Below are 17998 nucleotides of genomic sequence, written 5' to 3'. Positions count from 1 at the left end.
AAATATTTGTTTTTTTTCATCCAATAAAAAAATATATATTTTACTGTAAGTACAACAAGAATCAACAAATTATATTTATTAAAGTGGACCCATTTATTCTTTGTGATTTTTGCAAAAAGTTGCCCTATACTTGACATTGACATCTGGTCTTTTTTTCCATGTTTTATTTGGTAGAAATGAAGCACTGTCATCCATTCCTTATACAATTGAAAAAACAATATGTGAAACATTTATTGAATAAAAAAAAAAGAAATCAGTTGTTTAATTGCATACATTAGTTCGGATGATTTTTATATCGTCAACTGGTCGATCTTGACCGTTTGTTTCTACCATACCGATTCGGTTCAGCACTCCCATTCCCTGGCACACTCTTCCAAAAATAGTGTGCTTTCCATCCAACCACTGAGTGGGACCGAGAGTTAAGAAGAACTGGCTTCCATTTGTGTCTGGTCCTGCATTGGCCATCGCCAAAATACCAGCACCTAATAGACACACAAATTAAATTAAAGAAATTACCACATTGGGACCTTTTGCTCTTAAATGTATCACATAACAAATATAAGGAATCTGAAACAAGAAGTGGTCCATTTACTCAGATTTAAATAATTTCTTACAGAAAAAACACATTAAAAACACAATTTTATACTATGCATTATTATTATCATCATTAAGTATTATTTCCATGGATATGCACCGTAAACTAACAGTTTATTAAAACAGTCTTGCAAAAATGCAAACATTCATTTCTTGTTTTTAATGAATAACAGAGGACTCAGTACTGACACAGATATTCATTAATTATAATAGGTGCAGAAGTCTTTTCTTTATTTACTGACCTATATTCACCTCCTCCACATCTACCACTTTGTATTTAAGTAAGATTTTTCCGCTGCGATTACCTGTGAATTTCAGTTCTGTGCTCAGCTCGTCTTCAAACTGCTTCCCAAATATGGAGGCACCACCGCGACCTGATCAGTAAAACACAGATTTAATATCAAGTGAGGTAAAGTAACGAGGAAATATGAACATTTAATTCTGAGTTTCTAATTGGCTTTTGTATAGTCCACACTCAATATTTGAGTAATTGAAGAGACGAAGTTTGACCTATTAATGATTTTTTTGGTGCCCGCTTTACAAAATAAAGTGAATATGTTAAACATAAATGACCACAGGTTACGATCGATGGTGTAAAACAGGTCTTTTTGCAGACCAGTTTAGATCTTTCAAACTTGTAACACAATTAAAAATGTAATTTACATTATTTGGATTATTATTTTATTTTTTTTAAATTCGAAATGAGAAAGGACTTTTTCAAAACTGCTGCTATAAAGTTCCGTACTATTATAAACAAATTGTGTAATGTAGAACAACATTTTCCAGTAATGCTATAGTTTATTGCGCACATTATTATTATTTATTACAAATTAACAAAAAAATAGAGAGACTATGTTTTTGAGTTCAGTGGATGAACAGTAGTTGATTCCCAGAGAAATGTCCTTGGCAGAAATGCTCCAGATACCCAAATTAACATTAATTCTTTTTCAGAAATTCCAAATGAATTGAACGTTCGATTGTATTTTCGTTATCACATTTCAGAATAGTAAATCAACACTTCAACCAATGACCCCAGTACCAGTTTGTAGTTTTTCATAGAGGAAACAATCGCTGGCCCAAACCAGTTCAAGAGAACCAGAAGGGAAGTGGCCATCCCACTGTATGGATGAGAGTGCATGTGTTTAACCCACCTGTTCCTGTAGGGTCTCCTCCTTGCACCATGAAATCTTTGATTATTCGGTGAAACTTTGTGTTGATGAAGTAGCCCCTTCTGGAAAGCTCTGCGAAGTTCTTGCAGGTTTTTGGTGCATGTCTCCAGTACAGCTCCACTACAACAGTACCCATCCTGCAATGCACGTTCATGTTTAACGATGGATGTTAACGTTATGTATTTACCTTCTTTCAACGGCCCGGGCAGCACTTCGGCAGTGTGTTAAAAATGACCCAGAGCCCTTTTAGTGATTAACAAACGCTAGTTTAACATCGAGTTACTGGCAGCTAGCTTAGCTTAGTTAGCATTTAGCGGTTTAAAAAAATCTTACGTCGTATCCAGAGCCACTGTTGGCGGCTGCCATGTGTCTGCGGGTATCCCTGACATTATGAATCCAAACAGAACACTTTAATGGACTTCAAACAAACTTGTTTTCTATAAAAACTAGGTGATTTTACAGGGTAGCGCGTTTTTTCAATTCATTCCAGCGGGGAGGTTCTTCTTCTGTGGTAGCCGCGCTCGTTCCGGTCACAGTGGACCGCCCTCTAGTGAAGGAGACGCGGTAGTTCGCCTCTTTGACTTTGCGTGCACCTTATTATACAATTACTACAGTAATAATGTGGATTGGGTTTAGTAATTCGGTTTGTGCCATCCCATAATCTCATCAAACTACCCAACCTTAAAGTTCCTTCACTCAGGTTAATTTCCCCTATGTTTTGTTCACCTGATGTAGTTCGCATTAAGACCTGCGGGGGCAGCAGCTTGCCATAACACTGCCAAGGGCGCCCCAATACTGCAGCGAAGAAGACTGGCTTCTTTAAATTCAGTAGTAAATCACCTGTACGCTTGTACATCGTTCGGAGGGCCGTTATTTCCACCTTTCAGCCGTGGTTCCCCTATTCGATTGCTGTTTCTATCAAGGTACAGTCACCTACTTGCGTTTTCTGCACCTATGTTATCAGTGCTGCGTAATAGTTTTGTTATTTTTACTGCGCAGTGTGTCAACAGGCTTTTGGTCTTCTTTCAGGTTTAACTGCAAACGTAAACTAATGTGTTCCGCACTCGACCAAATCAGTTAACGCGATTCACTTCCCAGATTTTAAAACTGAGACTTGTAAACAATGACCGTGTTCGGGTCTGATTGCATATCTTGACATTCTGTTATAAGGATCAACCGAATGAACAATTCTACTTATTATTATTATTATTATTATTATTATTATTATTATTATTATGGTTGTTGTTTCAATTTAATTTGCAATTCGATTTACTGGAAAAGTCAGCGTTGTTTAGCAGGCCAGCGTGTCTATCTGGCCCACACAGGTGAGGGATTATTGTGGATATCGGTCAGGAATGGCATTCTGTTTTTATATACATCTTACTGAAGCGACAGAAATTAAAGAAGTTTCTACTAATTAAAGAAATTAGTAGAGGCTGCCATCTTAACCTAGACAGATGCAGCCATTTCTACACTGTGTGATTAATCAGATGAGAGGATCTAATCCAATTAGGACGGTAGGAGGCCTGTTGGCAGTCCTGAGCTTGCAGTTGGGTCAGGATATTTTTGAGAATAAGCCACAAGGTCAAAGGGGGGGCGGTATGCCAATAGTGATAGGATTGTCAGATCAGATAGTAACATCTTCTGTCTCATCTCTAGTTCCTACATCATGTCCATTGTCAAGATCCACGCCCGAGAGATCTTTGACTCTCGTGGAAACCCCACCGTAGAGGTCGACCTTCACACTGACAAAGGTAGGAATCAATATAACATTATAAAATATATTGCCACTGTGCTTTGTCATATTTCCGGATGGCCCTATCACCACTCGTATGTCCTCTCTGCTCCTGTGGACATTTCACAGGCTTGTTCAGGGCAGCTGTACCCAGCGGAGCATCTACCGGAATCTACGAGGCCTTGGAGCTCAGGGACAATGACAAGTCCCGCTACCTTGGAAAAGGTGTGTATGCCAGTGTAGAGTTTGCCTTTTTAATCAGATGGAATTCATCAAATGACCAATGTGGTTTTGATATTCCCCACCAAATAAACACTTTTTATTGCCTTTGCTGTTCGCAAATCTAAAGGAAAAATACTACATTTTTGTCTATCTTTTTCTGTGTTTGTTCGTCCTTGCCAGATATCAAAAACTTAGTGAGTTTCCATTGCCTGTCTCTCTATCAAAAGCTAGGATCTGTTCATTTCTCGGTAGAAAATGTATGACAGTCCTCAACGAATCAACTCATTGAATGCTTTTGGCAAACAACTAGATGTGAGATGCATGGTGAATTGGCACAAAGCATGCTCTCCCTTTAAAGTTATACTTGCCTGTTGATTCTATGCACTACAAAATCAGAGTAATTGTCTATCTGAAACAAATTTATAAAATACTGTTGCATGTGTCTAATATAGAAAACAAATTGCATGAGTTTCTAAATTATGCTTAATTGTTTTACAAGATTTGCCCATTACGTTGCAAAAGCGCAATCCCACTAATGTTTCTGTTGCAGGAGTCTCCCAGGCTGTAGAACACATCAATTCAACTATTGCACCCGCACTCGTTGGCCAAGTAAGATAATTTCCACTCTGGCTGTGTTCACGATGCATTGTTGTTTTACTCATTTCAATTGTTCCCAATTTGTTCTTTTGGTTTCCTCAGGATGTATCTGTGGTTGAGCAAGAGAGAATTGACCAGATGATGATTGACTTGGACGGCACAGAAAACAAATGTAAGCGACAAAGATCAAACCATTGTTTATCCTAAAACACTATCCAGATGGTGCCTAGTTCGGGTTGTGCTTTTCGCCACTCCAACATGTTACCTGCCATAAATCAACGTATTTAATTCAAAACTATTCCATGCATGGTATATTCCAGTGTAGAACTTGCCCGGTGGCTTTTAGAGAAATAAAAAAATAACTTATTTTGGGGTCAATAGGTACAATAGACATGCATACGACACAAAAATTAAGTCCCTGCCTCTACAAAAACATAACATGAATTTCAGTTCATAGAGCGAATATTAAGCAAGACACAGGAACTTTACTGCAGCGTTTATGTGAACAAATACACCTACAGTTCCACTTGACATTCGTACTTTGCTTTTTCTGTCGATTGCCAAAGGCTATTTTTCAGACAAAATTGATGGCGATGTTGACACAGTAACGAGTGAGTGTTTGGATAATTCAGTTTATTTTTCAACTATCAATTTTTAACATCAAATTGCTTTTATGTAGAAAGTTGCGAGCAACGCAAGTGTCTCTCTATCCTATTAAACCATATCCTCCCTGAGTGTTTGTCAGTTGTGCGTTTTCCCTGTTCATCAAAGTGGCAGATCCGCCACTGCTCAAAATGGACTGACAATTGGTGGTTGTATTAACAAAAAAGTCTTTCTTTGATGAATTGAATTTAAAAGATCCCCTTTACCACTAGAGATGTGTTTTACGGTTTGGCTGTATAATCGGGATTATGACTCCTCTCTTCATGAGGAGTGAAACTGATTTCTCTCAAACAGCCAAATTTGGGGCCAACGCCATCCTGGGCGTCTCCCTAGCTGTTTGCAAAGCTGGTGCAGCAGAGAAAGGTGTCCCCCTGTATCGTCACATTGCTGACCTAGCCGGAAACCAGGAGGTCATCTTGCCTGTGCCGGTAAGGTTCTGTTTGCCAAATTACATCCATCAATAATCTGTCACCCCTCCACATTATTGAATTTACCTTCCAGTTCATTGTGAAGTCGCAGCTCCAGTTTCTCTCCCCTCCACCAGGCCTTCAACGTGATCAACGGTGGCTCGCATGCAGGCAACAAACTTGCCATGCAGGAGTTCATGATCCTGCCCATTGGCGCGAGCACCTTCAAAGAAGCCATGCGCATCGGAGCAGAGGTCTACCACAATCTCAAAAACGTCATCAAGAAGAAATACGGCCAGGATGCCACTAATGTGGGTGATGAAGGTGGCTTTGCTCCAAACATCCTTGAGAACAAGGAAGGTATGTAACAGGGATGATAAATCAAAGTCTCTCACAAGTTGCTTTCCAAAAATAATTTGTCCCAGTATGACGTCTATTTACTTTTATCAGACTGTTGTTAACCAAATATGCAACCAATAAAGAACTGCAAATGGTTAAACTGAAAACGATGCACACTGCTTTACTTTACAGCTGTAAGAGGAACCTTTTAATGTCTGTTGCATTTGAAGCAAAAATATTACACCTTTTTTTTTTTTTTTTTTAAATGTACAAAACTTGTAAGAAATATTTGAAAGAGTTAAAAGTATTCTGACACAAAATCAACACTTATGTTAAAGGACTTTATTTTTTATTTTTTTTAATTGGCCTGCACTTCAGTTTTAAGGGGTTTCTAGTCTGGAATCTGGATCAGGAAACATTTATTGCCAAAATATGTCAAACATACAAGGAATTTGTCTTGGCGGTTGGTGCTTTACCGTAGACAGTGTAACAATAGACCACAAGACCGCAGTGCACAAGTAATAAAATAACGTAAAATGCTAATGCAATGGGTTGGTATAAAACAAGAGAAAAGTTAAATTTAAACTCTTAATCTTCCTTATTCATTGTTTTTGGTGGTGCTTGAAGCTAATGTCATTAAAAGTAATACTCTGCAACCAAGGCTTTTCACATTGTGTCACTCCGCACGCAGCACTGGAGTTGATCAAGGAGGCAATCGCCAAAGCAGGATACGCCGATGAGGTCGTGATCGGCATGGATGTGGCTGCATCCGAATTCTACAGGGAGGGAAAGTACGACCTGGACTTCAAGTCTCCTGACGACGCGAGCCGTTACATCACTCCCGACGAGCTGTCCGAGCTCTACAAGAGCTTTGTGAAGGATTATCCAGGTAAACTCTAAATATATTCTCATTTTGCAGATTATTGAGCATGTGGAGAGCAGAACACTCAATAAAATGTTGAATCCAACATTGAGCCATGACTGGAGCGGACCTGGCTGCCTGAGGCTTTTTATCTTTAATCTGCTTTTCTTAGACAGCCAAACCAATTTATTGAGTCCCGTTACACTAAGATTTCCAACATCATTTGTAGATAATCATCATCATAAATTTCTTATTTTGGCTCTTGCATCCGGTACTTGGCATAGTTGTACTGTGTGTTTTTTTTTTTTTTTTTTTTTTTTTTTTTTCTCTGTGTGCTCACTTCAGGTTTTACCCTAAAACAAATCAAATGCTTTACTGTAGATATTCTGCTTCAACCCTTGACTTTTTTGACCCTGACTAATGTTCATGTCTCTTGTCTTCATAATGGACGTTTGTGATTTTTATTTTATTTTTATAAGCTTTAATTCTAATCTGTCTTGGTTTTTGAAGGATCTTTTTAACATCCGTTCGCTTTCCAATAAAGACAGTCTGCATATTCATTCTCAGTGGTTTCCATCGAGGATCCCTTTGACCAGGACGACTGGACGGCCTGGACCAACTTCACAGGAAGCACCGACATCCAGGTGGTTGGAGACGACCTCACGGTGACCAACCCTAATCGCATCAGCAAGGCCGTGGAGGAGAAGGCCTGCAACTGCCTGCTGCTTAAAGTCAATCAGATTGGCACGGTCACAGAGTCCATGCGAGCGTAAGTAAACAACCCTTCGTTTTAAATTTAGATTTGACACTGACTTTCGGTTGTTTAATGCACTCCCTTTGTCTTCCACACAGGTGTAAGATGGCTCAGGAGAGCGGTTGGGGTGTGATGGTCAGCCATCGCTCGGGTGAAACTGAGGACACCTTCATAGCTGATTTGGTGGTCGGCCTGTGCACTGGACAGGTAAAATCATAAAACGGTTTATTGTGTGTCTTTTGGAAAAAAAGACAAATACTGATTGGGGACATAAAATATCTTTGGTTGAAATCCATGAACACATTTTGTAACTTTCAGATCAAGACTGGGGCCCCCTGTCGCTCTGAGCGTTTGGCCAAATACAACCAGATTCTGAGGCAAGTCTCGTTCTTTAAATTTAAGGAATTTGTTTTCCTATCTGCAATTTTTTTTAAAGTGTAAAATGTGACGTACCCCCAATGCCTTTACGCTTAACTCCAACTAATTACTTCAGGTGTGTTAATTGAAAACTACATTAGACTTTTGTTGCTTAATCTGTTTCATTTCTGATCCGTTAAACTGCTTTACATCTATATCTAGGTTAAATCTTTTTGTTAAGATAAATGCATTCATTAAAAAGAGGGAATTAACTTTAACCTTTTCTTTACCGTAGAATCGAGGAGGAGCTGGGAGAAAAGGCTGTTTTTGCTGGAAAAAACTTCAGAAAACCATTGTCTGCATAAATGATCAAGCATTTACTTCAACTGGAAATGGGATTCATGCTCTCAAAATCCATAAGAATACATTGGACAGCTTATCAAAACAATGACTGATAATGCTGAGCTACTTGGTGTGGTGTAATTTTATAGAACAAACTTACTGTAGTTGCTTAATTTGTAACACTACTATAAAGTATTCTAACATGTGGAGTAAAATGGATCTAATCATCACAGCAGCACTTTAATATGGTTAATAAAAAGCTTTTCTCAATGGCAGAATGTATTGTGGTTATTTATCCCATGTTTGGTTTAATTTTGCTTTGGTAGTTTTTGTTTAAAGGAGATTGCTGTCCCAAATCTTTTGCTTGCAAGTTTGACTATTTATAATAAAGCGATGGGAAGACATTAACTATCCTCAACGGACAAATTACTTGCAGTGTTTTTGCTTCTGTGTCAACTGAATATTCTATATTACTATATAATTAAGTCTTGGTAAATCAAACTAGCTATTTGGTTGCTTTCTTTTTTTTCTTCCATATACATCTGGAAAGTTATTACTCGGCTTCACTTTTTCCACGTTTTGTTACTTTATTCAAATTATTTTTTTCCTTACAATTTGACCCACACGTGTGTGTGTGTGGTCATGATTTAGAAAACACACAATCAACTGAAAATAAGGACTCAGTTGTACAAACATCTCTAGGCTGAGATTTAAACCGTATTCACCAACTTTGAGTGTGATGGTAAAGGATATGAATACTTACATTTTTGTTCAATTAATACATTTGGAAGAAAAATGTGTCCTTTAGGGGGGTATAATTTTGATATGTATACGTAGATATTATTGATTTAAGCACACTTAGACACACATATAAATATGTGTTCATATACATGTGTGTGCGTGTCTATAAATACACACACACACACAGTCGGGTTGCACAAAATTGAAGCTATATTAGTCTGCGGTTTTCTACACAGTCCGACATCGTCCACAGGACCGTTTCTGTCATCGCCTCTATAATGTTCCTTGTGTCGGATCCGCGGCACACGCTCAGTAATGTTACACGCAGGCAACTTTGAAGGCTCCGGCTGAGGTCATCGCACCGGGAGGAAGAAAAAATAGACCGACTCGCTCCACTACGCCGCCTCCATTTTGAATAGCCATGTAATAGGGGATTCGCATAGTTTGTGTGCGTGCGTGCGTGCGTGCGCGCGCGTATCGCCCACTGCGCTACGTAGTGTCAACAAGCCACATCCAAACATCCTTTCGACATGGACGACCTGTTCAGTCCGCGCAGGTAACTCTGCTTTAACTCGCCGTTCGAATGCACGTTTCGCCCCGTCGTTTTATTTCCACGCGCCTCCCGGTTGCTCCGCGGCGTGACTTTTGAGGAGCCGTTGGGCGTGAAAACAGTCCCCGGGTGTCAGTGGTCACGAAGTTGGTGCCGGGCTAACGAGCTAGCCGGATCCCAGCCTAGCAGCTAGCAGCGCCCGTTTAATGCAACAAAAATGGATTTCCGTGCGCTTTTTTTTTTAGACGTAGCGTCGGTGAAGCGGGTTAGAGTTGTGCGTCGTGTCATAAATCTGGACGTGTATTTGACGTCGGTCGTTTGTCGCCGTTCGCCTGGATGTCAACGACGACACGTCGCGGGCGCTAACGTTGATTTTTTTTTTTTTTTTAGTTACGAATCGATTGCGTACTTTCGTTACTGTTCCCGTCAACCTGCGGGGTTCTCCAAAAGTAGCACACGCTGTTCCCGTAATGGTGCCCGCGATAATTGGCAGCTCGTGTGTGATTGATTGACAGTCTTTCGCGTCGGGCTTCATTCATGTAATAAAAAGGGAAACGTCGCAGGTCACAGCTGAGATTGGCTCGCGGTGTCGGGGGGGCGGGACCTTATTGTGAGGCTGAAATCAGTGTAGCGCAGAGGGATGGAAACTGCTCTGACTGCTAAGTTATCCACGTTTTGATCACCCTGTGAAGCGTCCAATCACCTGCTAATTGACGCCTCGTATGTGGCACGCTGACTAACTCCTTTCTGGTTCTCGCAGCGTTGCCCCAAAACTGTAATGATGCATTTCCTTCTCACCGTTGCAGGAGCCTGAACAGCACGCAGGGCGAGATAAGAGTTGGGCCGAGTCATCAGGTATACCTTGCTGCAAACGATTCACGTCAAACTTGATTAAATTCAGTATTGCAATATTTGATACAGTCAAATGTATTATTTGTCACTTTTTGGGAGGCTGTGTCCCCAGTTAGGCTCATTATAGCCCTGGTCAGACCAACATGTTCAGTGTAAAACAGAGTCTAGGTATTCGATTAAAATACAGTATTTCATGTTTATTACATATTTCAATAGTGCACATTATTGACTGTTAAAAGGTAAAGGACTTTTTCCCAAAACATAGCCTTGAAAATCATGCGAATATTTGAGATTTAGCCCTGTAATTCTCCATTTCTAAACATAAATCTTGGCCGGACATTCAGTTGCAGTTCTTGAGGTGTTCTTGAGTGTTTGCTGGTTTCACTGCAGGCCAAACTTCCAGAGATGCAGCCGCGGTCGGCTCCTAGTTTACAGACTCAGACTCAGAGCGAGGAGCTGATGTGGACGCCCGGGGTCAATGACTGTGACCTTCTCATGTACCTCAGAGCTGCCAGGTCAGTCTACGGCCGTGTACGGAGGCTAGCGGCCGCTCAAAAGAGGGCAAAATAAGTTTGACAATTTGACATATAACTATTAACCTGCAGCCATGTTTTTCCTGACCAAGAGTAAGATTCTATTCAATGCTTTAATAAATTACCCGCAACTTTGTAACTATAAGCAAATATTCCGTAACGATACACCAAACTAGTATGAGTGATCAATTAAGGCGTTGTAGAAATTATGAACTATTTACTCAATCTGGGTTACTGGGTCGAGGTAATTAGAACTGCATCCTCATTTCTTCTGCCTTTTTGCTTTTAAGGAGCATGGCAGCGTTTGCAGGGATGTGCGACGGTGGGTCCACAGAGGATGGATGCTTAGCAGCCTCCCGCGATGATACCACATTAAACGCACTCAACATGGTATGAAGCACGACATGAATTACATCCCTCAGTGTCAAAGAACTAAACTATTGCGTTGCATGTTTACTAACTTTGTTTTTCTTCAATTGTAGCTACATGCAAGTCATTATGATGCGGCAAAGGCTCTGCAGCGTCTGGTCAAGAAGCCTCTGCCGAAGCTTATCGAGAAATGCTGGTCGGAGGATGATGTGGTGAGATGCCTTTAGCTAGAAGTACTGCACTGAAGGTCAGTCACTGTTAGTCCTTAACCGTGTTTCTGCGGGCAGATTAAATCCATCGTCATTAAAAGGATGCAAACTGTTTATGTATTCTAACTATGCTTAGCATATTTAAACGCGCAGTTGGCATGAAATAAAGTTCAGAAATTGGCAGTGTAGTCCTCTTTGTTCACAAAATGTGACAAAAGCCTGCAGTAAATTAGTGTTTTTTTTACCTGCTGCCATCTTTCTAAATGGGAGCTCAGTCTTTTTTGACTAATGCTGCTAACACGTCACAAAATGAACATGATCTACTACTGGACCCGTTTCACTACCTTTTGACCCTCAATTCATTTTATCCACTAACTTCACTTGTTTTCCTCTCCAGAAACGCTTCATCAAAGGTCTGAGACAGTATGGAAAGAATTTCTTTCGGATCCGGAAGGATTTTCTGCCTACCAAAAAAACTGTAAATTAACACGTTTTTGTGAACGGAAACAATTTGCAAAGCATGCTGTCTTTTTGTGAAATTAGAAAAATATTTTTAAATTGTTCTTGAATTGTTTCTAAAAGTTCAGTGTTCTTCTCATCAGGGGGAACTGATCACCTTCTATTACCACTGGAAGAAAACTCCCGAGGCTGCAGGCACGAGAGCTTATCGACAGCAGCGCCGACAACCGTCCTCGCGCAAAGCAAAGACTCGCTCTGCTGCAGCTCCTGTAACCCCGTCGCGAAATTATTCCGGTGAGCACTACACGTTCCTCAGAAATTTGTGTCCATTTTTGGTTTCCTCTATTCGTGCAAATGACGACCTCCTTGAACCTGATCTTTTCCTTTGCAGTGGATGCGAGTTCTGCCAGCGAGGATGACCTCGACAGTGAAGACAGTGAACAGGATGTGAAGAGCTGCAGCCGCTGTGGGACAACAAGTGAGTGCATGTCTTTATTTGTGATTTATCCGATTCGGCTCAGTTTTATTTTATGTTTTTGTGAAAGCCTTTTTCACGTGTTAAAAAATACCTGACGGTGCTTTAAAATGTACAACTTGTGCCGTAAGTGTTTTTTCGTCTCATTCAGGTTCGAAGGATTGGCACCAGGGGCGACGAGACAACGCATTGCTGTGCACAACTTGTCGCACATATGAAAATAAGCACGGATGTCTGCCACCAGCTCCAAAATGCGCAGGCGCCCCATTCATGTTTAAACCTGTTAAAGAAGAAGAAGAGGTGAACAGCAAGCATGGCATGAGGACACGGAGGAGCAGAGCACCTGTAAGCCCGAGGCTAGCAGTCAGTCACGCTGTTATCTTTACTTCTGCTAATGAACACTCAAAAGAAAATGTCCATAAAAATGTCATTTGAAGTTAAGTTCTCATTATGATAAACACCCGATTTCACACCCTTATTGAAGTCTCTCGTACATTATGGTATTCATTCGGGACCCGCGGTCGGTTTCAGGGAATTTTAGATCTTATTACATTTTCAGAAATGAAATTGATCTTTTATATCTGCAGTAAACCTTTGAGCCACATGACTTGAGTCTAGATGTTCACATTCTAAAATTTTGAAAATGGTCAGGAATTATGATTCACACACAAATGTGGTCTTCTCATAATTTATAGATCTGGCCTATTGTGAAATTTAAAAACAAGCTTTCATGTTTTTCTTTAACGTGCTAATAACAATATTAACAACGGATATTATTTTATAGCAGCTGTCTACTTTGAGAAGTGGCCACAGGAGGCTCACAGGTTCCCCCACCAATGAGGATCACCAGTCCAGCCAGCCCTCCCCGAGTGTGACAACCTCTAATTCTTTGAGATCGTCTTCCACTGATATTAAGAATGAATCCAGCAAGAAGACAAACAAGGTAAACAAACATAATCTACACATTGCATAAACACGCGCATGTTTCAATTGTATAAAGTTATTTCACCAGACAAGCAGGGTTGTTTGCACGCTGCTCTGTAAGATATTTCTTTTGTGTCGGTCATCGTCCTTTTTTTTTTTTTGTCATTAACAAATGACCACTGTGTGAATGTCATGCTGTGTCCACAGAAGCTTAAAGAGGAGCTAACGTCACCAAAGACAACAAAGCGTGCACGGGAGAGTCCTGCTCAGGAGCCCGATGAGGCTGAGAAAGCTGCACCTAAAAGGCCGAAGACACGGGTGAGAGGGAACACTTAAACGTATTCTTGCAGTTTGCCTAGTTTGCCACACTGACTTATTTTCCTTTATTGTTGAATGCAATGATTATGCAAAAAGGTTCTCCTCAAATCATAATATACGGTTATCGAAAGGTTATCTTGTATATTTTTCACTAGGTCACAGGTCATAGACGTGATATTGTGTTGCTCGTCGTTAATCATTTCCATCATTTGATTGTTTGTTCCTCCAGGATCCACGGAGCTCACGGTCAGATGGAGAAGCCGAGGTAGAGGAGGAAAGCTCTTCAGAAAGCCGCAGTGCTCAGGACGACGGCAGCAGTGACACCAAAGACATCGATCAGGACAACCGCAGCTCGTCCCCAAGCATTCCCAGCCCTCAACAGGGCAACGAGAGTGATTCCGACTCCTCTGCGCAGCCCAACGGCGTCCAATCAGATCCCGGTGCTGTTGCTGCGGCTGTGTCGGCCGACCCGCCGACCCCTCAGGCCCCCCCCTCTCAGGGCCGCCCCATCACTCCAATGCAAAGCAACCCCCCTGCTGATCCTGCCCAGAGCCCCCCTCCTGCTTCCCCAGACCCCCGTCAGCCAGCTGCTGGTCAGTTAGCTGGCACAGCGGGCGCCAGCGGCCGACCGCAGCTCGCTCCTCACTCTCTTTCTGCTCCACCATGTCTTCCGTCGGCGTCGGGTCAGGACTCTCCTCTTTCTGCAGCGTTTCAGCCGCCGCCGGTTCTCAACTCTACGCACCCTCGTGGCCAGTCGCCTCAGGGCCCCCCGCGACCCGCACCCTTCTTTAGGGAGTCTCAGCTCCCCCAGTCTGCTCTATCCGGCCCGCAAGTCAAGCCTCCTCCCACCACTCCAATTCCACCATCACACAAACAGATGCCCCATCAGTCCGCTACACCTTTCCCCCAGATGCCTGCTAATCTCCCCCCTCCCCCTGCTTTAAAGCCCCTCAATATTCTGCCGAACCAACATCCTCCGGGTGCTCCTCCTCCCCCTCTTCAGCTCATGCCACAGCCCTTGCCAATGCAGCTCCTCCCTACCCAACTGCCAGTGATCTCTCCGGTGCCGAACCACCCTGGAAAGAGCATGACTTCCTCTCATCCACCTGCGTCAGCCTCCCACCCCCTCACTTCTGTTACACCCTCTAACATTGGCCCCGTCCCAAGCCTCCAGCCGTCATTCCCGCCTCTTCCTCTGAGACCCTCGTCGATTACCATGGCGGGAGGATGCCAAATTCAGATAAAAGAAGAGCCGCTGGATGAGATCGAAGAGGCTGAAAGCTCACCGTCTCCACCTCGGAGTCCCTCGCCAGAGCCCACCGTGGTCAGCGTGGCAAGCCACGCCAGCCAGTCTGCTCGGTACGGAGACCAACCGTAGTTGATTTTTGGAGTCACATTTGTAAACTTATCTATTAGTACTATTATAACTGACAGGAATAGTACCCCTAACAATCTTTGAATTAATCTTGTTGCTTTTTATTTGTGAAGGTCTATTAGTTAAACTAAAAGGAGTTGCCATCTTTTATTTCTTTCAGGTTTATCAAACATTTGGATCGCGGTTACAACTCTTGTGCAAGAACAGACCTGTTCTTCACTCCACTCTCGTCCTCCAAGCTGGCCAAGAAAAGGGAGGAGGCGGTTGAAAAGTCCCGGCGGGAGGCGGAGCTCTGTGCTCGACAAGAACGCGAAAGGGAGAAAGACCGAGAGAGAGAAAGAGAAAGGGAGGCAGACAGAAATGCTGTGAGTCCTTTCCTTCCTGTTTCAAACGTCTCCAGTCATATTCCTGTCTTGAGTTGTCTCACACGCTGCCTTTTCCTTACAGAGAGCCTCCAGCTCCTCCCACGACAGTCGTATGAGTGATGTTCAGATGACAGTTCAAGGCCACGGACGGCCGTCCTTCGAGCAGCCGCCCACCACTGTCGCCGCAGTGCCCCCCTACATTGGTCCCGACACGCCGGCTCTGCGCACCCTGAGCGAATACGCCCGACCCCACGTCATGTCGCCCAGCAACCGCAGCCACCCCTTCTACGTGTCACTGAGCCCCGGCGACCCCTTGCTGGCCTACCACATGCCCGGTCTGTACAGCGCCGAGCCCAGCCACAGAGAGCGCGAGCTGAGGAACATGCGGGAGAGGGAGCTCCGGGAGAGGATGAAGCCTGGCTTTGAGGTGAAGCCCCCGGACATGGAAACCTTACACCCCTCGGCCAACCCCATGGAGCACTTTGCCCGGCACGGGGCGATCGGTCTGCCTCACATTCCCGGGCCTCCCCACCACTTTGCATCCTTCCACCCTGGCCTGAACCAGATGGAGCGGGAGAGGATGATGCTGGCGGGACCTCAGCTGCGCCCCGAGCTGAGTTACGCTGAGCGACTGACTGCAGAGCGGCTTCACGCAGAGAGGATGGCGTCTGTGGCCACGGACCCGGCTGTCAGGCTGCAGATGCTCAACGTGACGCCGCACCATCACCAGCACTCTCATATTCACTCCCACCTCCACCTGCACCAACAGGATCCCCTCGGTCAAGGTGAGTTTTGACTTATTGAATTCATAGATTAAATAGTCGCTATTAATATATCTGCTGTTCAGAAGTTGACCTGCATTTACCGTATGATTTATTCCTTTGTCCAGGTTCAGGCCCTCATCCACTAGTGGACCCCCTGGCAACAGGACCACGTTTGGCCCGGTTCCCCTTCCCCGGCGGCCCAATCCATAACCAATTGCTCAGCGATCTTCCTCATGATCACGAGATGCTGCGCCACCCATTGTTTGGTTTGTAATCTCAACTCGCAGCCCACAACTTGAGTGTAATTTTGAGTCTAGCTCTAGTTAGATTTCTTTCTGTTTTCTGTAGGAGGTGCATATCCAAGAGAGCTACAGGGCCCCATTCCTCAGATGTCGGCTGCTCACCAGCTGCAGGCCATGCACGCTCAGTCTGCAGAGCTGCAGAGGATGGCAATGGAGCAGCAGTGGCTGCATGGGCATCACCTGCATGGGGGCCCTCTGCCGAGTCAGGAGGATTATTACAGGTGAGGATCTTCAATATGTAATCTAGTGCACGGACTGGGACAATTACATTGGTGTGTTCCTGTGATTAAAAGCATGAAACGAGAGATTTTTGTATTTGTGAATGCGTTATTTCCATTTATTTTACAATGGAGACAAAATTATAGATTATCCTCATTGATCAGTTTAACACATTTAAAATGTTTCTTTGTTTCTGTTCTCTAAAGCCGTCTGAAGAAAGAAGGCGACAAACCATCTTGAGTGACAGGTGGTGCATGCTCCGAAACCCTACACCCATACCCAATAGAATACTGTGTACTTTTTAAGACTTTAAGAGAATATTTGTGTGTCTTTTCTTTTGTTTTAATATATTTTAGAAAAATCGTTGTGGATCTTTATGTGCATTCCTTGTTCAGCACTTAATGAGACTGTCAAAAGTCTGTCCGAGATTTTCATATCACTTAAGACTTCATTCTAGTTTTATTATTAAAATAACAAACGATCTCACACATTCATGTGAAATTTTAAATGGCAGGTTTTCTCGAACAAACTGTGGAACTGTGATACACAGTGTAATGAATTTGCCCACATATAGCTCTCATAAAGGATATGAAAACAGGCTGACTTTGGTCCTACGTTTAAATATCTATCTATGATTTCCTTGTACAGAATAACATTTAAATCTGTGTGGATGATTGTACCAACCAAGCATGACTCAACCCTAAATTTCTCACCAAACTAGAGTAGAAAGTTGCATTGTGGTGTTTAGACTTTGAAATCATAGTAGTTTGGTTTTACTCTTAAATCTGCTAAATATTTGTCTAAATCCTAAAGTTTTATATATCAAGATATCTTTTCACAGTATAACCGAAGCTTTTATTCGCTCATTTTTGAGATTGTAAATATAACATGTTCACAATATTCTATATGAATTAGTACTATTGATATAGCAGTAGATGTGAACGCTTGACCCTCGATTCAGCACGATAGCAGTAAATCATAAGCTAAAACAGTATATAGTATTATGAGGCGAGATAATTATTAATTGGACCACGATCTGTCGGTTGAGATAAACTTTCATCATTTACATTGTTTTAATCAGAACAAGTTAATTGGAGAGACACTAAATCTTGAGCATTTGAATGGATTTTAAAATAACGGCCTTTACATTCAATATTTATGTGACGTAATATGAAAATGTATCCATTGCATATTTATTTCAATAAATATTTCTCCAATGACACCTTATTCTCTTTGCACTTTGAGTTCCTTTCAAACAGCTTGTGGTATTAGGACCTCATTAAGTACACCGCATAAATGCAGTCAGCCATTATTATACAACTGTATGATCATGTTTAAGGATACAGCTTCTGGTAACTGAATTGCTTTGTACTAAGGCGGCAATTCTGGGTTTTTTAGATTAGATTCAACTTTATTGTCATTGCACAGGGTACAAGTACTGAGGCAACGAAATGCAGTTTAACATCCAACCAGAAATAGCAAAATAGCAAAAAGTGCAGAGT

At 42.4% G+C, this 17998-nt stretch overlaps 3 protein-coding genes across 7 annotated transcripts; 2 read left to right on the top strand and 1 right to left on the bottom strand.

The window, feature by feature from the left end:
• Positions 1–74: 74 nt before the first annotated feature.
• ppil1 (peptidylprolyl isomerase (cyclophilin)-like 1) lies at positions 75–2478 on the bottom strand. Its single transcript, XM_040203453.2, has 4 exons — positions 2097–2478; positions 1746–1900; positions 900–968; positions 75–482 (listed from the first exon to the last, which is right to left on the bottom strand). The coding sequence occupies exons 1-4, from the start codon at positions 2150–2152 to the stop codon at positions 262–264; spliced, it is 501 nt and encodes a 166-aa protein (XP_040059387.1). The 5' UTR covers positions 2153–2478; the 3' UTR covers positions 75–261.
• A 26-nt stretch (positions 2479–2504) lies between these two features.
• On the top strand, positions 2505–8316 carry eno1b (enolase 1b, (alpha)). Its single transcript, XM_078091982.1, has 12 exons — positions 2505–2686; positions 3423–3517; positions 3628–3723; positions 4271–4329; positions 4420–4489; positions 5275–5408; positions 5525–5747; positions 6418–6615; positions 7156–7357; positions 7441–7549; positions 7661–7714; positions 7990–8316. Exons 2-12 carry the CDS (start codon positions 3433–3435, stop codon positions 8062–8064), a joined length of 1305 nt encoding a protein of 434 aa, XP_077948108.1. The 5' UTR covers positions 2505–2686; positions 3423–3432; the 3' UTR covers positions 8065–8316.
• A 642-nt stretch (positions 8317–8958) lies between these two features.
• rereb (arginine-glutamic acid dipeptide (RE) repeats b) lies at positions 8959–17723 on the top strand. Of its 5 annotated transcripts, none has more exons than XM_078091977.1 (17): positions 8959–9338; positions 10139–10187; positions 10575–10699; positions 11008–11107; positions 11200–11298; positions 11693–11773; positions 11898–12048; positions 12146–12232; positions 12381–12529; positions 13017–13172; positions 13361–13471; positions 13701–14830; positions 15007–15211; positions 15294–15996; positions 16101–16241; positions 16324–16498; positions 16703–17723. In XM_078091977.1, exons 1-17 carry the CDS (start codon positions 9313–9315, stop codon positions 16734–16736), a joined length of 3522 nt encoding a protein of 1173 aa, XP_077948103.1. In that variant the 5' UTR covers positions 8959–9312; the 3' UTR covers positions 16737–17723. The 5 variants fall into 5 exon arrangements, with proteins under 5 accessions (XP_077948103.1, XP_077948101.1, XP_040059372.2 ...); XM_078091975.1 differs by having other exon boundaries at positions 13014–13172; XM_040203438.2 differs by having other exon boundaries at positions 12381–12574.
• Positions 17724–17998: the final 275 nt, after the last annotated feature.

Source organism: Gasterosteus aculeatus, chromosome 17 (genome assembly GCF_964276395.1).
Source record: "Gasterosteus aculeatus chromosome 17, fGasAcu3.hap1.1, whole genome shotgun sequence".
Taxonomy (NCBI): Eukaryota; Metazoa; Chordata; class Actinopteri; order Perciformes; family Gasterosteidae; genus Gasterosteus; species Gasterosteus aculeatus.
Note: the sequence above shows the minus strand (reverse complement) of the source record. Positions and strands in the feature narration are given on the sequence as shown.